Source organism: Serinus canaria, chromosome 1, assembly GCF_022539315.1.
Source record: "Serinus canaria isolate serCan28SL12 chromosome 1, serCan2020, whole genome shotgun sequence".
Lineage (NCBI taxonomy): Eukaryota > Metazoa > Chordata > Aves > Passeriformes > Fringillidae > Serinus > Serinus canaria.
The window spans coordinates 1,516,925-1,536,066 of NC_066313.1; the positions used below are offsets into that span (position 1 = coordinate 1,516,925).

The following is a 19,142-nucleotide window of genomic DNA, read 5'->3' on the forward strand; positions in this document are numbered from 1 at the left end:
AGACACTGAGTTCTTGCAGTAGCTCTGAGCCCAGAGCAGGTTGGCTGCAGGGCTGGGATGGGTTTTGATCCATCTGAGGCTCAGGGACAGCCTTGCATCCCCAGGGAAATTCCTGGAGCTGGGAAGGGGAAGCTGGCTAGAGATGTCAGCAGTTTGCTTTACACCACCTGATATTTCCAATATCTCCACCTCCTCCTTCCAATCCTGACACATCCCTCTCAATACTCGAAAGTTTTTGTCCCTATGCCAATGGAAGAATGAGTTCTGAATTCCATGGCTTTTGCTAGTTGAGACCAGATTCTACATTATTTTATGCAGGATTTTGACTTTTATTTTTTTTAATGCCTCTGACCCTCTTGTCTGCCAGGCAGCTGTTGCTTTGGGGGTCTCCTTTCTGACATCAGCTGTTTTGCCTTTAAAAGTGCAAATAAATAAAATGATAAATTAAAAGAGTGAAGAGGAAACATGTGCAAAGGGCTTCTTTTAAATATTTTTTTTATTATTCATCAAAGGCAGCCGGGCCTCTCTATGCTTCCATGTTGTGCTTTGCATTTGTTCCAGCAGGAGGATAATGAGAAATGGAAAACACCAGTGTTCATTATTTCAGCCTATCCCCTAATGTGTGTGCTGGTTCACTGGGAGAAGAAAAGGACTCTACACTGCATTTAATTAGCTGCTAAATCTGCCCAGACCTGATTCTGGAATCTTATCTCCAATATCTGTTTCAAAAGTTTCTACAGTTCAAAATTCCACAGAAGTCCTCTTCTCTCCCTCTCTCTTCCCTTTTCCTCACACAATTTAATCTCTATGAAAATATTCCTACCAAAGCCTGACTTCTGAGGTTAATTCAACAGGTAATTAAGACTCAGATTAAACACAAGAAGGTCTCAGGTTTAACCAGGGCTGTCCTGTGCCAGGATGGGTATATGTATTCAATTAGAAAAGCAAATTAGAAAATATTCTAATATTTTAGAATCTTTAAGTTAAACTGTGCTGCTTGACAGAGAAATTTTCAATCAAAGTGTTTGAATTTCAGTTGTTTTCTCATCCCTAATTTCATCCCCAGTTTTGTACATGAGAAATGGCACAAAGTGGCAGCAGACATTTAAATTGTTTGGGACAGGCATATTGTCTTAGTTATACTGAAAAAAAAATACGTTTGGTGCACAATTAAAATGGCCACTGCTCTCAGTGTGCCTGATTATAATCTCTACCATATGACTCTCTTTTTGGAACATGCAGCTCCTTTTTGTGTGTTTGTAGGAGAATATCTTACAGCTGAGAGCAGCTACTACTGGAGAAAATACTAATTTCCAACTGGAATATCTGTGAAGAATCATAAAACAGGAGAAATTCGGATTTGCAGAACCATGACACAAGAGTACAACATATGAAAGAGGACAGGTTTAGCAACTTAGGTTCTGGATATTTAAATTTAGGTGTTGTCCAGGGGGCTGGAATCTCATCAGCTGCTTGTCCTGGGCTGCAACAGGACCAAGAATGATCCCTAATCTCATTGATGCTGCCAAGCACAGCTTCCAGACAGAGGGGCTGCAGGAAACTGCACTTCTCTTGCCCAACATGAAATCCCTTTTGCACAAGCCCCTCTTGCTTGCTGTGGGCTGTAAAATCCATCTGCCAGTCCAAACAAGGAGTCCAAACAACGCTGCTTTCATCTCCACAACAATCCCTCTGCTGCCCCGGGCTGTGGGGCACCGATGTTTGTTAAAACACCCTGCTCCAAGCACCACTGATGAACTGATAACCCTGTCTGGACTTCCCTTCTGTCCCTGCTTTGTGTTCTGAGGGGGATATGGGGCAGGAGTGAATGTTTGGAGCCGTTTTGCCAGGAAAGCATGGGACAGATCACCATGGAGGGGACATCCAGCAGTGCAATCTCCTGGGCTGCTCTCCTTCTGCCTCCACACAGTGCAACACAGAGCTGTGCTTGTGCAGAACGGTGCAAAATGCAAATATTTCAGCTAAGTGCTCTCTGACACTGCTGTTGTAGCCCGGACATGTCCGTGGGATCTGGATCCCTTTGCTGTGTTTGGGTGACCTTTGCTAGGCATCACCTTCACCTCCTTACCCTCCTTTGCCTGCAGGGCTCAGCAGGCAATGGCCACATCCCACAGGAGGAGCTCTGCTCCAAAGGGTGCTGGGCAGGCAGGGCTGCCCCTGCAGGGATGGATGGAGGAGCCTTCCCAGCTGGATGAGCTGAGGGAGCAATTTCCCAGGGAGCTGATGAGCACAGCCCAGCCAGAACTCTGGCACTGTCTGCTGAGCAGCCCAGGTTATTCCTCTGATGATGCCTTTCTGAATTTCTCTTTATTTCCTTCTGCATTTTCTTCTTCATTCCCTACCTTAGAGAGTGGGTGAAGATATTTTGTCTAAAATACCCTCATTTGTCCTACAAAATTCAACAAGTCACATCACTTTGCGTCTGCTGACCCACCTGTGATGTCAAAATGATAAAAGCAAAAGTCTGACTTTTTCCTGAAACATCTCCACTGTTTGGAGATGTTGATTTTTCAGTGAGTTTTGAGGGGTTTTCTCATTTACTGTTAGGACAATATGAAGCAGCAAATCACATTATTATTTTAGCAGTGCCAGAGGAAATTAGCTACTCCCCATTTTCTAGTTGCACCATTTACAGTGCTAACCCAGCACAGAAGCCACAATTTCACATCTCATCAGTCTGGCAGGCTCCAGGATAACTTCTCCTCTTCAAACCCCCAGTTATTTTCTAACCTAGATGGTGAATAAAATTTATATGGACATATATATCCATATATACTAATAAATAGCACTTGTAATTATAAATAACTATTTATAAAACCAGAAAGGGATTGGCTGCCTCCTGAATAACGTTAGGAATAAAATATTCCCCAGCATTTCTGCACTTCAAAGCAACAAATGCCCAATGAAGTGTGATGTGATGAGAATTCTGAAACAGAAGGGCCAGGACTTTATCCACAGAATAAAACAGGAACTATTTCTGCAGAGACAGAGTCCAAACTTTGGCAAAGGAAGTTTTAATAGATTTTTACATGACACAAAGCCAAAAGTATCCAGAAATGACTGATGTCTCAAATTCCATGGCAAAAATCCAATGGAGCCCAACGGAAGATTTTCTCTTGACTGCAGTGGTGATGAGATCAGGTATGAGGGAGCAAAAATCAGCTTTTGATGTTTTTTAGTATCCATTCTAACATCATAAAACATGTTAGAACAGCTCATTCACACAGTGCTTCTTGGAAAAGCAGCATCAGGAGAAAATTAGAGAGGGAAATTCTCCAGGAGTTGGTGAGGGAAACCTCTGACTGCTCATGAATGATTCTGGTTTCTGACTGCTCCTTCTCCACCAGAGTGAGGCAAAACTGCTGCTTTTGTACATATTTTGTTGGTTCTGAACTCCACTGACAGCGCTGCTCCCTCCCCAAGCTGTTATTACAGCCAGTATGGTTGCACTCCACTTTCTGGAATAGATGAGCTAGTGGTTAAGTAATAAAATACAAAATTACCTCTTTAAAGGCGGTGTGTGACATTATGGAGAGAGCTTTCCAAAACTCTTCACTAACACAGGTAAGTTGTTGCCTTTTGCTTAGTATTTTCTTCAGATTCCAAACTCCTTCTGCTCCATGGACTGGTTTTAGTCCAGTGAAATAAAGACACTCCATTTCCAAAATTTATAGGGTTCATTTATTACCTCTAGTAACATATTATACTGTATAAATACTCTATCCTTGTTATATGTCCTTTTAAAAAAGCGATAACTTAGAAGATCACATTAGACAAGAAGTATAAAAATAAATACGCTCATTATATGCATTTATTACAAATTATAACCCTTCCCAGAAGGGAGAGAAATATAAAATACTTATGAAGTATGTAAAATCTATAGTAATATATTTTACTATATACATATGGAAAGCCATATTCTCTCATGGTCTATGGACTGGCACAATCTTCAATGATGTGAATGCTGGCATTTCGCTGTGGATGGACCTGCTATCCCTCAGCTTTGCCTTCCCATCTGATCAGTGACTGAGCTCTACAAACCCAGCAGAGGCCACAGAGGACATACCCATTCCTAATGGGATTCTTTTCTTTTTTTTTTTTCCCCTTTTTAACTCAAATGATATCCATTGGCTGGGGTAAGGCCAAAGGTTTGAGTGTGAAGACACTACTAAATGCTCACACACTCCATGGATCTGTTTGGCAGGAAGGCAGGATCAAGCTGGAATCAGAAAAGCCAGTGGAAGGTATGCAGAAGGCACAAAGAGCAACTACTCAGACTCAGATTTCCATTTTTCCAAGCCTCTGGATTACACATGTCACCACAATGGCACTGGAGTGGCTGAGAGAAACGGACAGGCACATTGGGATGACATAAAGGTACTTTAAAAAAATATGAAATTCTAGTGATTTGTGGAGTTAATATCTATTCTTGGTATTTAGGTAGAGAATATGGCTTTATTTTTATATAAAACTATTCTCTGAAACAATAGCAGCCATGAATGACATAGTTAAAGCTCCTTTTCCAATCTTGTTTTTTGCCCTTTGTGAGGTAGGTAAGCCCTGACCAATTATTTTAAGCTATCTTTTTCCCTCCCCTTCCTACACGTGGGGATTTGATCAGTACCACAAGATAAATCCAAAAGAAGGGAGAAATAACCAAACCCCAAAACATTTGCTGAAATGTGTCTCACTGCTCACGTTTGGCTTAATTTATAAGAGACTTTTAAAAAGGCAATTCTGATACCTTTGGGCCTTATCTGCTAAAGAGGAATTAATGACATGGGTCTGCTATCCCATCCAATTTTCAGCTGGCAGGGATTTTTGGGATGCAAAGCCGATTCAAGCTGTTTGCACTGTCCCACCTACACGGATCTTCACCGTGAATTTTTTTTTACGCAAAAACACAGGTGCTGCCTCTAGCCCTCTTTTGTGTTTTTCAGTGCACTGGTCTGAAGGAAACAAAAAAATAAAATAAAATAATAAAGAAAGAGTTTTAGCTTTTCCCAAGCCGTCCTATCTAGCTGCAGTCCGTGGCATTGCAGAAGTCTATCAGGTGCTTGGGCTTCTTGGAGGGCTCACAGCTTTCTTGGGGCAGCACGCTGCCGTCGGAAGAGACACATTTCAACAACCTCTTCTTGAAGCCTTTCCCACACGTCTTGGAGCAGGGGGACCAGTCCCCGAGCTGCCACTGCGGGCAGGGCACGTCGGCGCAGGGCCGCAGGTTGCTGGGTTTCAGCTCGCGGGCGCAGTCGGCGGCCGGCCGGCCCCGCGGGTCCCGGCACTCCACGGCGCGCCGCTGCCAGCCCGAGCCGCACGACTTGGAGCACTCGCCCCACTCCTCGATCACCCACTCCGAGGAGATGATCTCCCTGATGGCGTTGAAGGATTCTTTCTTCCTGCCCGCCGCCGCCGCCGCCTTGTCCGCGCCGGGCTGCGCCGGCTTCTTCACGAAGTAGGTGAACTTGATCTTGGGCTGCGGCAGGTCCCCCACCGTCAGCACCTGGATGGTCAGTGGCTCCTTCAGCGGGCTGAAGCTGCGGATGCGCTCCAGGGCGGCCGAGGAGCCGCTGTAGCGCAGCACGCTGCCCTTGTAGGTGATGTCCTGCTCCAGCGTGGACAGCGTGTAGTCGCCGTTCAGGACGTAGGTGCCGTCGGCGGCTTTGATGGCCAGGAAGCTGCCGTCGTGCCGCGCGCCCCGGTGGTTCCGCTGCTTCACCTCGATGTTGGTGGCCCCCGCCGGGATGGTGACCACGTCGTGGTAGCCAGGTCTGCCCCGGGAGAACAGAGAAACAATGAGTCCTCTATGCAGGGAAGGGGAAAAAGCCTCCCAGCCCAAGACTAAACCTTGTCTGCAGTCAAGGTCGTTTAGCTTGATAAAGGACGAATCCCACCCACAAGGACAAGGTGAGGCAGCGGCCCTATTGCTAATGGCTGAATCCCACCCACAAGGACAAGGTGAGGCAGCAGCCCTATTGCTCACGGATGAATCCCACCCACAAGGACAAGGTGAGCAGCAGCCCCACACTCACTTGGCTCTAACGAGGGTGCCAGACACCTTCTTGCAGGTGGAGCCGTTGCCCCCGCAGATGCCGCACTTGTCGAACTTCTTGTTGGAGCCGATGGTGCGGTCGCAGCCGGCCTTCACGCACTGCCCCTGCACGCACACGGACGTGGAGTCGGGGCTGCACGGGGTGCCATCCACCACCTTGGGGACACAAGGAGCCTGGTTACAACATGCACGGTGCTCTGAAACCGCGTGACGCAAAATACGGATGGGTGGAAAGCCCGTGGCACCTGTGGTTCTTAGGGCTTTGGAAACTAAAAACCAGAGCAGCCCACAGGTAGTCTTCTCACTTGCCAAAATGATCCCATGGTAAGAGGAGAAAACAATCTCACTTTTCATTAATACCTCCCCCCAAAAGACCTAGTGTTTTACTGATCTCATACAAAAGAAGCCCCACTGTTTTCTAGTGTCACTAGAAGGCAGCCCTGTCCTTAAAGCACACTGCCAGCGTTGCTTTTAATACTCTTCAGCACATCCTTTATTTCTAGGAGTGCTGTTCCACAAAAACCCTCTGTGTCATCACCCTGGTAGTTCCTGGCTCTCACCATCTGATGACAGCGAATTCAAGTAGCTATGCAAGATGAACATTTTTCCTCGTGTTTATTTTAAGCTGTCAGCATGTTAGTAACCAGTATGAGAAAGCACCAATGTTCTGGCAAAGATCCCTCAGCATTTTCCAAACCTATCTCAATGCAATCAGATTGGTGGAAGGAGAGGGAAGGAAACCAGGGGTGGAATGAGTAGAGGAGGTGCAAGGATTGTGCCAAAACACTTAAAGCATGCTTGCAATGGTCCTGCTGCACATGGATGAACAATCCAGCTTATATATGAGAAAAGCAATTTCAGATTTCTACACTGCTTGACTCTTCACATAGAGAAGATAAAAATCCCCTTCATGATCAGCTGGAAGAGGTGCAGGTTTGAAATACCTTTGGCTGTAGAACAAAGAAGTATCCCGTTCCTTTGGCTCTGCAAACCAGCTTGCATCTGTCCTTTGGAGACACACCAGCAAACTTGGGTGTCCACTCCACTGCAGGTCCACTTCCAAAGGCAGACTTGGAAAACTCGTTGTGCTTTTCACACTGCTCCTCCCTGAACGTTTTGCCTGCAGGCAGAGAAAAGACAGGTGGCCATGAGATCATCTCTGTCCGTGCTCTTCCTCCACAACGCACCAACCCTGGCTGTCAAAAATGGGGGATAATTACCATTGTTGTCGGGGCAGTCCTCGATGTTACAGGACCTGTACTGCACCCGCTTCCCTTCGCAGTACTTGCCCCCGTTCCTCGGGACAGGGTTGTCACATTCCCGGAAGGAATACTGCACTCCCCCGCCGCAGCTCCGGGAGCACTCGCCCCATGCCCCCCAGGACCCCCAGCCCCCGTGCACTGGCGTCTGGAAGGACAACAAAGCAGGACACGGGTTAAATACAGGAAAATCCATACAATGCCACACCATAAAAGCCATCATCACACTCATTTTTACCCACCCGAACTCATCAAAAAACCTGCCCATCAAATCGACCCCATCTAACAAATCCCTCCCTTTGCAGCGTTCTGCAAAACCCAAAGCTGCACCCATTTCTTGTTCACTACTTACATCATAATGCTTCTTCTCAGTCTTATTCACACACTTGCCATTCATGCACCACTTCCCTTCCCCGCAGCTGGTGCCGTCTGCCCAGGGGAAGTGTTTGGTTTGGCACACCAGCAGCCCTCCCGAGGTGCCCGTGCACCACAGCGTCGTGCATGTACTGGCTGCGTCGGGGCAGTGCTTGGACTCATCTCCAAATGTGAACTGGCACTGCCTGTTGGCATCGTACAGCGTGCCAGGCAAGTCCGAAGGCAGCTGGATGGGCCTGTGGGGCTTGTCCAACAAGCACTCCCCTGAAAAAGTTGAAGAAAAAGGGAAAAAACAAAAGTCAGATGATGCTGCGGGGTCAATTTTAAAAGTGAACTTCATTTGCTTTTGAGCCACCATTTTTGTAAAAATAAGGCTCTTCTAAACCCACTGACAGCATGCAAAGGGTTAAGTCTGTGCTGAAGCAGAAACACTCTTAAAGAGAAATAAAAAAAAAAAACCAAAGCAGTAAAGCACAAGAGCTCAAACGCCACATGAATGGAAAGCTTAATAACCTTACCATGACCGTTATCCAAAAATGTTGTAATCATGTAGGCACTGCATGGAGACCAGGGCTGGCTGCGGTCCAGGTTGGAGAGCATGGATGCCATCATGTGGAAATCCCGGCTCATTCCATTGATGCCAGCACACTGCTTTGCATCGTCATGAGGCATGTTAAACACGTGGCCTTGGAGAAAAGGAGAAAAGCTAAGTCTGTGACTTTAGGAAGTCTGTCCTACGCTTTACCAACAGCATTTTAAATATTGCTCTAGAGCTGCTCATAGCCTGGTCTGTAATTAATAACCCGAAGCTGAACGCTCCCAGATTTCAAGCAGATGGCACTGGATCTTCTATCCCTTTTTTTAAATTTTTTTTTTCTCTGCAGGCACACACACAGCCTCTTGCAGACAATGCTGTGCAAGCCGGATTTGCTTTCCCGAGTCCAAGCCTGATCCAAGACAGGGCTTTGCCTCCTCCCGACTGCTCCAGGGAGGTGCAGGCTGGGCTTTACGGCATCAAGCTGGCTTCAATTAATCCCAGAGAATGGCTTTGCAAAGTTTCAAGTACCTAATTCGTGGGCTGTTGTGAAGGCAGCCTGCAAACCATCGTCTTCTATGATAGAGCAACTGCGGTTTAGATCACAAACTGTTCCCACATCAGCCATCCCAAGAGTATCACATGTCTTGGCACCGCACAGGTCCTGTAAAAAAAGGCAGTTTCATTATTAATCAGATCAGAGACTTAACCTTGGCAAGAGCCATCCAGCCCTGGCAGTTTGCCTTTACTTATGGAAAGAGCATAAATATTCAGCACTTCAATGGGTATGATGGCAAAAATCTGTCTCTGGAACACAGGCGAGGGTTACACGTAGAAATGAAATGCATAATTTCCATCTGAAATCTGCTAAAAATATATGGGGCAGGAACACAGTGCACAATCTGTGAGTTTACAAAGACAGTGCACAAACTGTGAGCCTCAATAGACATGGTACAAACAGCAAAAAAAAAAAAAAAAAGAAAAGAAACGAAAAGCAGCTCGTGTAATTTTTAGTCTGCTTCACTGCAGCTGTGATGAAACAAGACTGTCTCGGGACACTTTTTTGCTGTTAGAGGGGGATAGGGAGGCAGTGGGCGTGGGGCTGGTTGTGACACGGTGTCCCTCACCTGCCTGGTGAAGAGGATGGCCGTGTCGTAGTGCTCGGCGTGCCGGTCGCTGGGCGGGTTGTGCTGCTTCTGCCAGCTGCAGAAGTTCCTCAGAGTCAGGGCGGCGTTGGAGGAGATGTCCGGGCCCTTGCGCTCCTCGTAGATGACCATGATCTTGACCACCACCAGGCTGATGGAGTTGCGGATGCTGGGGTGCTTGTACAGCTTGGCGGCCACGGAGAGCAGGGTCAGCAGGTAGTGCTTCAGCCCGCTGCCGTGGAACTCAGCCATAGACTGGTCGGCCACCAGCATGGTCTCCACGTAGCGGGGGCTGGACACGAACCTCTTCTTCCTCCTGCTTTTCGTTTCTGCGTTAAAAAGGACAGGGAGGGAAAGCGCAGGTGAGCGCATCAAGAGAGCACCCTTCAGAAGCCCAAACCCGCGGATCCTCAAGATGCGCACCCCTGCTCTGTGCGACCCTCGCATCCACTCTCGGGGTGGGATGCGGGGCAAGCAGCGGCCGGGCATCCCCGCCACACCCCCTGGCCCTGCCCTCCCCGTCCCCGCGGAGTCCGGCGCGGCGTCCCCACGCTACCTGCGGGCTCGGCGGGCTCGGGCCCCTCCGTCCCGGCCCCCGCCTCGGCCACGGCGCAGCGGGCGGCGGGGGCGGCCCGCGGGGCGCCGCGGAGGCGCAGGAGGTGCGGCCCGTGGCGGTGCGCGGTGCCGGGCGCAGGCTGGATCAGGTACTGGCGGCCCCGCAGCGAGAAGGCGCCGCGCAGCCCCGCGCACAGGCTGAGCGCGGCCGCCGAGCCGGGGTCCCGGTTCACGGTGCCGGAGTAGAAGCAGCGGGAGAGGTCGTCCTCGGGCGGCGGCGGCGGCCCGCCCAGGTACTGCAGGGTGAAGTCCGGGGCCAGGAAGCTGCTGTCGGGCTCCAGCTCCAGCGTCAGGCTCTCCCCGAAGGCCTCCAGGCGGAAGCGCTCTCGGGCGCCGGGCGCGCCCAGGCGCCGCGGCAGCACCAGCGCCCTGCGCTCGGCGCTGCAAAGCCCCAGCAGCGCCGCCAACACCGGCGCCAGCGCCGGCAGCCGCCCCCCGCTCCTCATGGCTCGGCGCAGCCCTTCTCCTCTCTTTATTTCACTTTATATAGGAATGGATATGGAAGATATGGGTTTTTGCTTTCAGGTTTTGGGGGGTGTCTGAGTCTTTCTGCTGGCGGAGGACCGCGCGGGAGCCGCGTCCCGCGGTCACTGCAGAGGCGGCGTCGGCTTCCCCATGGCCGGGACGCGGCGGCGATGCCGGGGAGCGCGGCTGTGCGAGGGCAGCGCTGCCCCTCGCTCCGTCCCTCTGTCTTCTGTCCTGCTCCGGCTGCCGCTTCTCCTGCCCGCCTCCTCCTCCTCAGCCTTCCCCGGCTGCAGCAGCGGCGGGCGGGGAGGACGCTCCGGCGAGTCTCCGGCAGCCCCGGGACGGTCCCGCCTGCACTTCCAGGGCGCCGAGGAGCCTCCCGTCCTTTGCGGAGCGGAGCGCCGCGGGCCAGTCCGCCTCCGCCGTGCGGGGTGAGTGCGGGAGCGGGGCTCGCCGCCGCCCTTTATGGGGTCCGGCCGTGCCGCCCCCAGCCCGGCGCTGCCGCCGCGCCCGCGCCGCTGAGATCACTGCGTGCGTAACGCGCCCGCGGGCGGCCCCCGCCGCGCCGCCCTCCCGCCGCCCCCGACGGGGCGGGACGGCACCGACACGGCCCGGGGTCGGCCCCCGGCTGCCGCAGCGGGCTGGGCTGCGCCCCTCGCCTGCCCCGGGGTGCTTTGTGCCCGGCTGCGAGCGCTGCGCGCCGCGGGGATCTCTCGTGGGAGCGCCTGGATGCGCTGCGGGTCCGTTCTCCGCCCCCGGAGCTCCGGACCGTCCACCTGCCGTTCCCCGAGCCCCGCGGGGCGAGGGAGGGAGGGGACACATCCCTGCTCGCCTTTGTGGCTTTTCCTTCTATTTTTCTTTCTTTTTGTTGTTTTTTTTTTAATTTTTTAAAATTTTTAAACCCCCCCCCCTCCTCAAGCAATTCCTGCCCTTTCTCGGCCCTATTAGCTGCAGTCGGTCATGCACCTGTACTTCTGAGAAATCGTTCCTTTCCAATCACTTAAACAGAGGCGTTTACGTAGGTGCAGCTAATGTTTTGCTTTGAAGCCATAACCCGAGCATAGTGGTGCTGCTAATCCCCTTAATTCTTTATGTGCACAGCCCCAGCTTTCTGCTTCTGGAGGCCTTTTTGGAGGAGGGGGGCAGAGAAGTGGTGAGTAAATGTGTGAATAAAACCAGAATGTGTGTACCTGTTGGTGACAGCTCCTGGACTTCCCAATTAAACGAAGATGCTTCTGTGTTTGTCAACACATCATTCAATACAAGTATGAAACTCAGGGGCTGAAAACAGAAGGAGTAAAACCTTGGGATAGGGCAAAAGTTTCTAAAATTTTATGCACCCGCTGTTTTCTTGGGATGGAGTGTCCCATTTATGCCACTAAATCTAATAACCCTAAGGCTTTTCTTCCTAATTTAAACCATGTCAGACAAACTTGGAACCACATGTTTGTGTCAATAGCCCAGTCTGACTGCCTGCTAAGTTCTGACAATGCTTCCATTTCCCATGGCGTCCTGCAAATCTTGCAAGCTTAGAATTGCGCATTGTTTGAAGCTGTGCAAAAAAACACAGGAAAAGATGAACCCAATTTCTCAGCTACTTGCTCAGCAAAAGTGCTCTTGTCCCACAGAGTGATGGACAAAGTCAGAAGAAGGCCTCAAATGGGGGATTTTCTTTGGGACACAGCAGGAAGTGCTGGATTGACTTCCAGAGGCTGTGACTGCTGCCCATTAATACATCAGCAGCAGAAAAATCCATTCAGTTATGATAATTTTTCACTTGAGTTGGAAATGTGTGTCAATCTCTACTCCTACCTTTGAGATCACTCTCTGCCCAGATCTGCTGTGCTTTTTCTAGGATGGAACACAACTGTTAATTAATGTGGTGTTGCACGTGATATCTAATTTAGGGGATTACCAGTCTAGAAGCCTGGAAATGGAAACGTGGAATTAAAAGGAAAGCATCTTCATAATTTATTTTTCAATTTGCATTGGTTCAGGATAGACACTCTTGCAAATATATATGAATTAAAAATAGGAAAATCTCCTTTGCTGTCAGCATAATCAGTGTCATTCATAGATCAGAGCCAGGCCACCAAAGGTGTGTCCACCCAGCTGCCAGATGCACTTTGGTTTTGCTGCTGTTTTTTGATGCTAATTCTCTGTTTTGAAAAGATCCTGACCACCTTAAAACAGCTTTTTCAGGCTGAAAAGTCTTTTCCATATTCCACCAGGTGGCACTCGCCTATAAAAAATTGTTATGGGAGAGTTCCATGGTTCATCTCCCAGCTCCCTGGTGAAAGGGCTTGCATTTTAGCAGAAAGCTTTACAGTGCCCTGATTAGAACAGAAGTTTTCCTGGCCTTTATGTAACATCCAGGGAAGTGTTTTAGCAAGAACTCTGCTGTTCTGTTGCACTACCTGAACACAAATCATGTTGGGAAGGAATTTTTAGAACACGTGTGCTGCCTGTCACACCTGGATCACCACCTGGATCATCTTGTAGGTTCTTAAATTGCCTCCTGTGAACAGCCCCCGTGAGTTTAGCTGGATTATTCAGGGCACTGAAACCACTGTATAGGTACTTTTAATCTGTATCGTACCAAATCTGTGCCAGCTCCAAATCACAGTTCGTGTGAATCAAGAATTAGAAAGAAACACACTGACCTTTCTCAGGATTTCACGTAGATAAAGACCCAGAAAAGGCATAAAATCGGTCTTTTTAAAGAAATTGCTAGTGCTTGGAGGAAGAAAGCACAGCCTGTCCCGAGTACAAGACACTGTAATGCCAATTAGGCCACCAGATAGCGCCACCACATCATCGTTTTTGGGTCAGATCATCGCCTTTTGCCTTGCAAGAACAGTTTTTATGGCTCAGACCCAAATGCTGTCGGTCTCTGAGCAGGATTAACAATGCTGAAGCTTTAATTTCTTCACTACCGTTTGCAGTAATGGCTGCTTCCAAAATTAAAAAAAAAAGAGGCAACACAAACAACCATCCTAACCTCATTTGTTTCAGTGCTGCAGAATGATTGCTTCTTTCAAAACCTGTTATAATTAAAATTAATTTAGAATTAAAACAGCAGATGGCACATTAGGCCCATTGAATAGGGGATAAAAAACCTGATGCTGTAGAAAAAGTCCTCTGAAAAACACTTCCAAGAGTATTCCTGGAGATTGTTTCTCTCTGATGTCTTTGTGTTTTGCATGTTTAATTAATGTATTTCCATTTATTGTTCATTTTGAGGTCATCAACCATTGGTATTTTGCATGTAGGGTAAGAAGGTTAAGAGAGAAAACCTCTAATGTTGCCTGTTTGATAATCAGCAGAAATGGGAAAAGCAAAACAATATCCATCATTACTTTGAAGAGAAGTACACATTTTTATTTTGGAGGAGAATCATGGGATTTAACGTGGTGATGTGTTTCTTTGTAATTTCTGCTTTTACATTACTGATTATCAAAGTTCATTAAAAAAAAATAGATGTAGAAATTTGGGCCGCAGGAATTTAGACTGACACTTCTGGTTGCATGAGTCAAATATTTTGCTATTTAAAAAGAAGGAAGTTTGCATGAGAATGTGAATTCAGACCTGTCCATACCCTGCAGAAATCCACAATGAGTGGTTTAAAAGACTGTTGAGGTCTGATTTTGTGTCTCACTTTCTGGTAGTAGAAGTGTTCCCACTGAAGAATTTTCACCACCATCTAAATATCTTGTGAACAGCTGACCTAAATCTGAATTTTCATGGTCAAAACAACTGCCAGGGATCAAATAAAAGCAACCAGGCAAAGCAAAATGCTTCATTATGGCATGTCTGCTTTAAAAGTGTTTCAGAAGTTAAGTACAGCTTTAACAATGGCTCCAAAGTCCCTTGGCAAATGGCAAGGAGCACATTCATAGTGCCCTGAGCTCCACTGACATTTGATATTTTTATCACACTGGGATTTCAACAGATCCCTCACTTTCTCCTGTGCTGTGGACAGAAGATTTCACAAGCACTGCAAGACATGATACAGTTCCCATGGAATTCCTCTTAATTAAAACTCATCCCTGCACCTATTAATGATTTTTTACCTTTGGGATTTCTGTGTGTGATGCCACACTCATTCCAAAGCCACTGTCCACTAAGATTTCCACTCTGTTCTGGATGTGCTAGGTCATTTTTTCTGACCAATGACCATTTAATGCTGATACAGCTTATAAAAAGTGTCAAGAAATTTGAACATTAGCAACAAACATTTTCAGTGGAGTTAAACATCAGTTCCCTCATCCTGGCTCATCCCCTCTTCTCCCACCCTTCCTCCCTGTTATGCTGGATAATCAAAAGTTGATTGGCAGTGAGTGTATTTAGCAAAGGGCACAAACCTTTCAGGAAAGTGATTAACCACTCTCCACTCTCCAAACAATTTATATGCATGCTTAGACTCATCTAATCCCTGCTTTGCTAAAAGCTTGGATGGGCTTTCCTCTTGGTTTGTAGGGATGGGGCTCAAATGAACAACTCACTGCCAGTAATGAGTATCTCCTAAATTCCCCTAGAGAGCTTATCCTTCTTTAACAGGTAGAAATCTGAGGTACAAAGGGATTTAGCAATTTCTTAGCAATAATACAAAATACCTCTGTTACATCAATGCAGTTCTTAGACATTTGCAGAACCTGTAGCTCTGCCATAATTTTCAGGATGGGGCTCGTGATGTTGCTGATTGGTTCTTGCTTTTTGGCAAATTTTATGGCAAATTTTATTTTGAACAGGACATGAGATGATTACCACTTGGGGTTTTTTCTGCTTTAAATCCCCCTTGTTTCCTAATGTTAGGCTCTAATTTCAGATTGAGTTTTGCTTCACATTTAATATTGGGGATGAAGTGAATGGGAAATCTTTGTTTGCCATCAGGTAGAAGGGCATGTAAGTCAGTAAGACATTTTAGGTGCCTTGGGATGGATCAAACTCCAAAAAGGTCTCCCTAAATCCACATAATTTCTCTATATCAGCACTGACATGTTGTTTTAATCACAAGGTCAGCTGAACTGGAGGCAAGACGTCATCACGTAATGTGGCTGACACATTGGATGCTTAATATTTCCATTTAATCAATGAAATGGGAGAAATAAAACATTGATTTTAGACAAAGAACTGCAGGGTATCATGGTGGGCTGAATGTCAGCTGATCCCTCATTCCTCCTCAGCAGAACAGGAGGATGAAAATAACATAGAAAAGCTCATGAATTGAGGTAAAGGCAGGGAGCTCAATTACCAGTTACTGTCATAAACAAAGCAGAGTTACCTTGGGGAAAGTTAATTTAATTTACTGCCAATTAGAGTGGGATGGTGAGGAGCAAAGACAGGATGTTGCCTGCTTGCCTTATTTTTTTCCCCCTTAATTCCTGACTCCTCTGCCTTGCTCTGAAATGGTGCAGGAGGATGGGGAATGGAGGGCTGTGCTAAGCCCAGGAGAGCTCCTCTTTCACACTGATTTGCAAAAAAATCTACCACCAGGAGCTGACAAAATAGATCAAGCTGTTTCCATCAGGTTTGAGTTGATGCTGCCCCTTCCTGGCTGTCCCTGGCTGGCACATCCCCAGGGAAGTGTGTGAGGTGAGGAAGCCTCTGGCTGCCCAGGTGGGTGCTGTGGGCAGAGGAGCTGAGCAGTGGCAGCCAGAGCCTCCCTTCTGTTTTTGGAAGGTTTGCCCTCTCTGTCTGTCCCAGTTCCCTGCAGAAGCCTGGTTGTGTCTCCCTGGCTGAGCTCAGGGAGCCCCTGTGGCACAAAACCTCTCTTGCACAAGGGCAATTCCCACTGCTAATACCTCCCACCCCAGGAGCAGCCCCTGTGCAGCGATGGGACACGGAGCTGGGGCACAGATGGGAACAAAGGGGACACAGCAGACACATAGGCCCCACTCCTGGGAATATTTATAGTCAGGCTTCACTCCCAGCATCGTGCTAACCCCTCACAGGGTAGAAAGCTTCATAAAAACTTGGCTGAAATGCTCTGTTTACAAATGTTATCGAGAGGAAGCATGTGCAGTGTCTTCTACAAGAAGTGAGGCTTTTCAAACAAAACACCCATCCATCCCCCAGGTCAGTTTATCCCAGGGACACTGCAGGAAATAAACAGACAGTAGTAAACCAAGGCAAACCAAATCTGTATTTTCACTCTTGTTGCTCTTAGATCTTCTGAAGGGAACATTGCTGCTGCATGAGACCAAACATCAAGAAGTCAATTTACAAACTGTAACTTCCATTCAGCATCACTCAATTTCTCCTTGCTTTGAAATGCAAACCATTATGCAAAGTCCTAAGAAGAGAGGAAGGGAGTAAAATAGGTATGAGGAAAGTTTTTCCCAGTATTATTCTATATAATCTCAGTATTTTGACTCATTCTCTCATAGTTGTTTTCCACCTTCAGTTTAATCAGAGGATTATAAGTTTTAATTCTAAATATATTTAGATATGCTGTTAAAATATTGCAGGCAGAAAGATGCAGTGTTGTTTCACATGGGATATTTTTTTAATCAGAATAATTAATTTAATTGCCTGCACAAGCTCAGCCATCCTTAATGACCATAAGATGGACATGACTGGGAGGTGGACATCATGTCCCCTTCCCCTCTGGCATTGCCCTCTCCTGCTGGGAAAGAGGCCTGGTCTGGTGCCCAGTTTGGGTCTGTGGGGAACACAGCTGAGGCAACCCCAAATTCTTTGGGTTGCAGCTCTGGCTCTGGCTGCCTCAGCTGCACATCTGCATGTCCCTTGGGAAATGCAAGCAGAAGAGGACACAGAGTCCTCTGTGTGGCTGATCTGGGTGGTTTGGACTCAGGGAGGTGCTGGTTGAGGTTGTGTGCCTGCTGCTGGGCTCAGGGGTGCACTGGCAGGAGCAGGGCTGGTCCCCATGAAGCGTGGGATTTAATGGGGGGGTATGGACTGAAGGAGACTTCTTGGACTTCTGAGGCTGACATTCCAATTATTCTAATTATTCCAGTAACCATTCTGCTTGTATGTTATGTCTTCCAAGCCATCCAGGGAAGCCCCTTCCCTGAGACCTCCAAGGTCCCAGAGTAGATCAGCACAATTTCCAAGCTTCCCTCACCCACTTTTCCTTTCTTGATTATTTAAAAAAATCTCAGAAGCTGTTGCTCAAAGCCATTTATGGACTGAGTGTGGTATAAAAATCCCAGCTCCAGTGCAAATATGCACAGCTGTCACACAGAGCACACTTTTTAAAACCAAAGCATCATCAGGTATTTTAGCAAACAGGTAAAAATTTTCCACTTTCTAAAAACATACATTTATATAATTCTAGTGATGCCAGCTGAGCTAGCTTTGCTTTATATGGTAAATACACAGCTAAAATAGGTTGTGCAAAGAAATTGCTAATAAGGCAGAAAAGTGAACCCGAATTTAACTGAGAGGGCCCTGCCAGCTTTGCAATTTGGATTTCAAAGCTCTCCAAGAAAAATATTCTCTTTTTACCTCCTCAAAAGGATCCAAACTCAAACATGGTGTCGGAAACAAATTGAAAGGCTATAAACACTCCAGCTATGACATCAGGCACTCAGAAACTGCAAGGAGTGACAGCATTAACTCGTGATTTTTGCTTCAGGGAGGGCACATGTGTAGATGTGTTTTCCAGCAGGAGGGATGGAGACAGAGAGCTGTGAAATGGAATTGATGAATTTCAGGGCTGAATTACGTGTATCTACCTCTTACCCCAGCAGAGGAAAGGATGCATTAGTGAGGGAAGCAACTTCCAGACCCCTGTTCCTGAAATGCTGCAAACCACCCGTGCATAAACTCCCTGCCTGAGCTTGTTTCAACATCCAAACAAATTTGCAAGCAGTTTTGATTATCCAAGAGTAGGGGAATGCAAACCTTCTGACACTTCCAGAAAGCCTCCAACAAGCACTTGGAGCAGGAAGCAGTGCCTGGGGAACATTACCACACAGAGATAAGTTTAATTACAGACATCAGCATTTTGCTGGAGAGGCTGCTTTGTCCAAAGCTTTGCTCTGTATGTCGTTTCAACCCTCACAGATAGCACAAAAAGGATCAGCTGGTGTTCTAGACTCCAGGGCCAAGTGCTGTAAATAAATGCTGCTCCACACATGAGTAATTCCTTTGGCTTTGTGTTTGCTGCCTTGGGTCAGGGAACACAGGACAAACCCTGACCTGCTCTTTGTGCTCCTCCCGGGCACCAAAGCCCAGCTACCTCCAAGCCCTGTGCTTACCCCAGCAGGTGAAATTAGGCTTTGCTGTGGGAAGTGTCTCATTTGTCCAGGAGTGGGGGTAGAAAGCCCTCTCATCCCATTAAAGCAAAAGGAAAGCATTACCTACTTCAGTACACTCAATTTCTTCTTGCCTAAGGTGCTATTAGTTGACAACCAACCTTTTCAAAGGGACATTGTAATCTAATCCTATTTAGAAGCCTATTAAAACCATTGGTTTATGACTAGATTTTGTAATTATCATGTACCAGGCACCATGAGAGTAGTATCTTACATACACTTTTAATTCTGCATTGTCAGAGCAGGTGTTAAGTTGGAGTTTTGAATTCTTGGGTTTTGTCTGATTTTGACATGGATCTACTTTGGGAGCTGGCAAGGAATATTGAATAAAGACAGAAGAGAAACAATTACATTAGTGAGTTTATTGTCAGTCTTATGTTGAGAGGCAGGAGAAAG

General features: G+C 47.4%; 1 protein-coding gene across 1 annotated transcript; it reads right to left on the reverse strand.

Annotated features, from left to right (window-relative positions):
- Nucleotides 1–3,814: 3,814 nt before the first annotated feature.
- Nucleotides 3,815–10,905, reverse strand: ADAMTS1 (ADAM metallopeptidase with thrombospondin type 1 motif 1). Its single transcript, XM_050976843.1, has 9 exons — nucleotides 9,941–10,905; nucleotides 9,367–9,713; nucleotides 8,771–8,903; nucleotides 8,223–8,390; nucleotides 7,682–7,968; nucleotides 7,291–7,477; nucleotides 7,015–7,190; nucleotides 6,051–6,226; nucleotides 3,815–5,789 (listed from the first exon to the last, which is right to left on the reverse strand). Exons 1-9 carry the CDS (start codon nucleotides 10,443–10,445, stop codon nucleotides 5,039–5,041), a joined length of 2,730 nt encoding a protein of 909 aa, XP_050832800.1. The 5' UTR covers nucleotides 10,446–10,905; the 3' UTR covers nucleotides 3,815–5,038.
- Between the last annotated feature and the right edge of the window lie 8,237 nt (nucleotides 10,906–19,142).

What these genes read in the sequence shown, in the direction of transcription:
- ADAMTS1 (XM_050976843.1), bottom strand. Translation starts at nt 10,445, where the DNA reads ATGAGGAGCGGGGGGCGGCTGCCGGCGCTGGCGCCGGTGTTGGCGGCG. An exon ending in CCATCCTCTTCACCAGGCAG is followed by an intron (nt 8,904 to 9,366) that starts GTGAGGGACACC and finishes CTTTTTTTACAG; the next exon opens with GACCTGTGCGGTGCCAAGAC. An exon ending in CACAACAGCCCACGAATTAG is followed by an intron (nt 8,391 to 8,770) that starts GTACTTGAAACT and finishes CTTTTCTCCAAG; the next exon opens with GCCACGTGTTTAACATGCCT.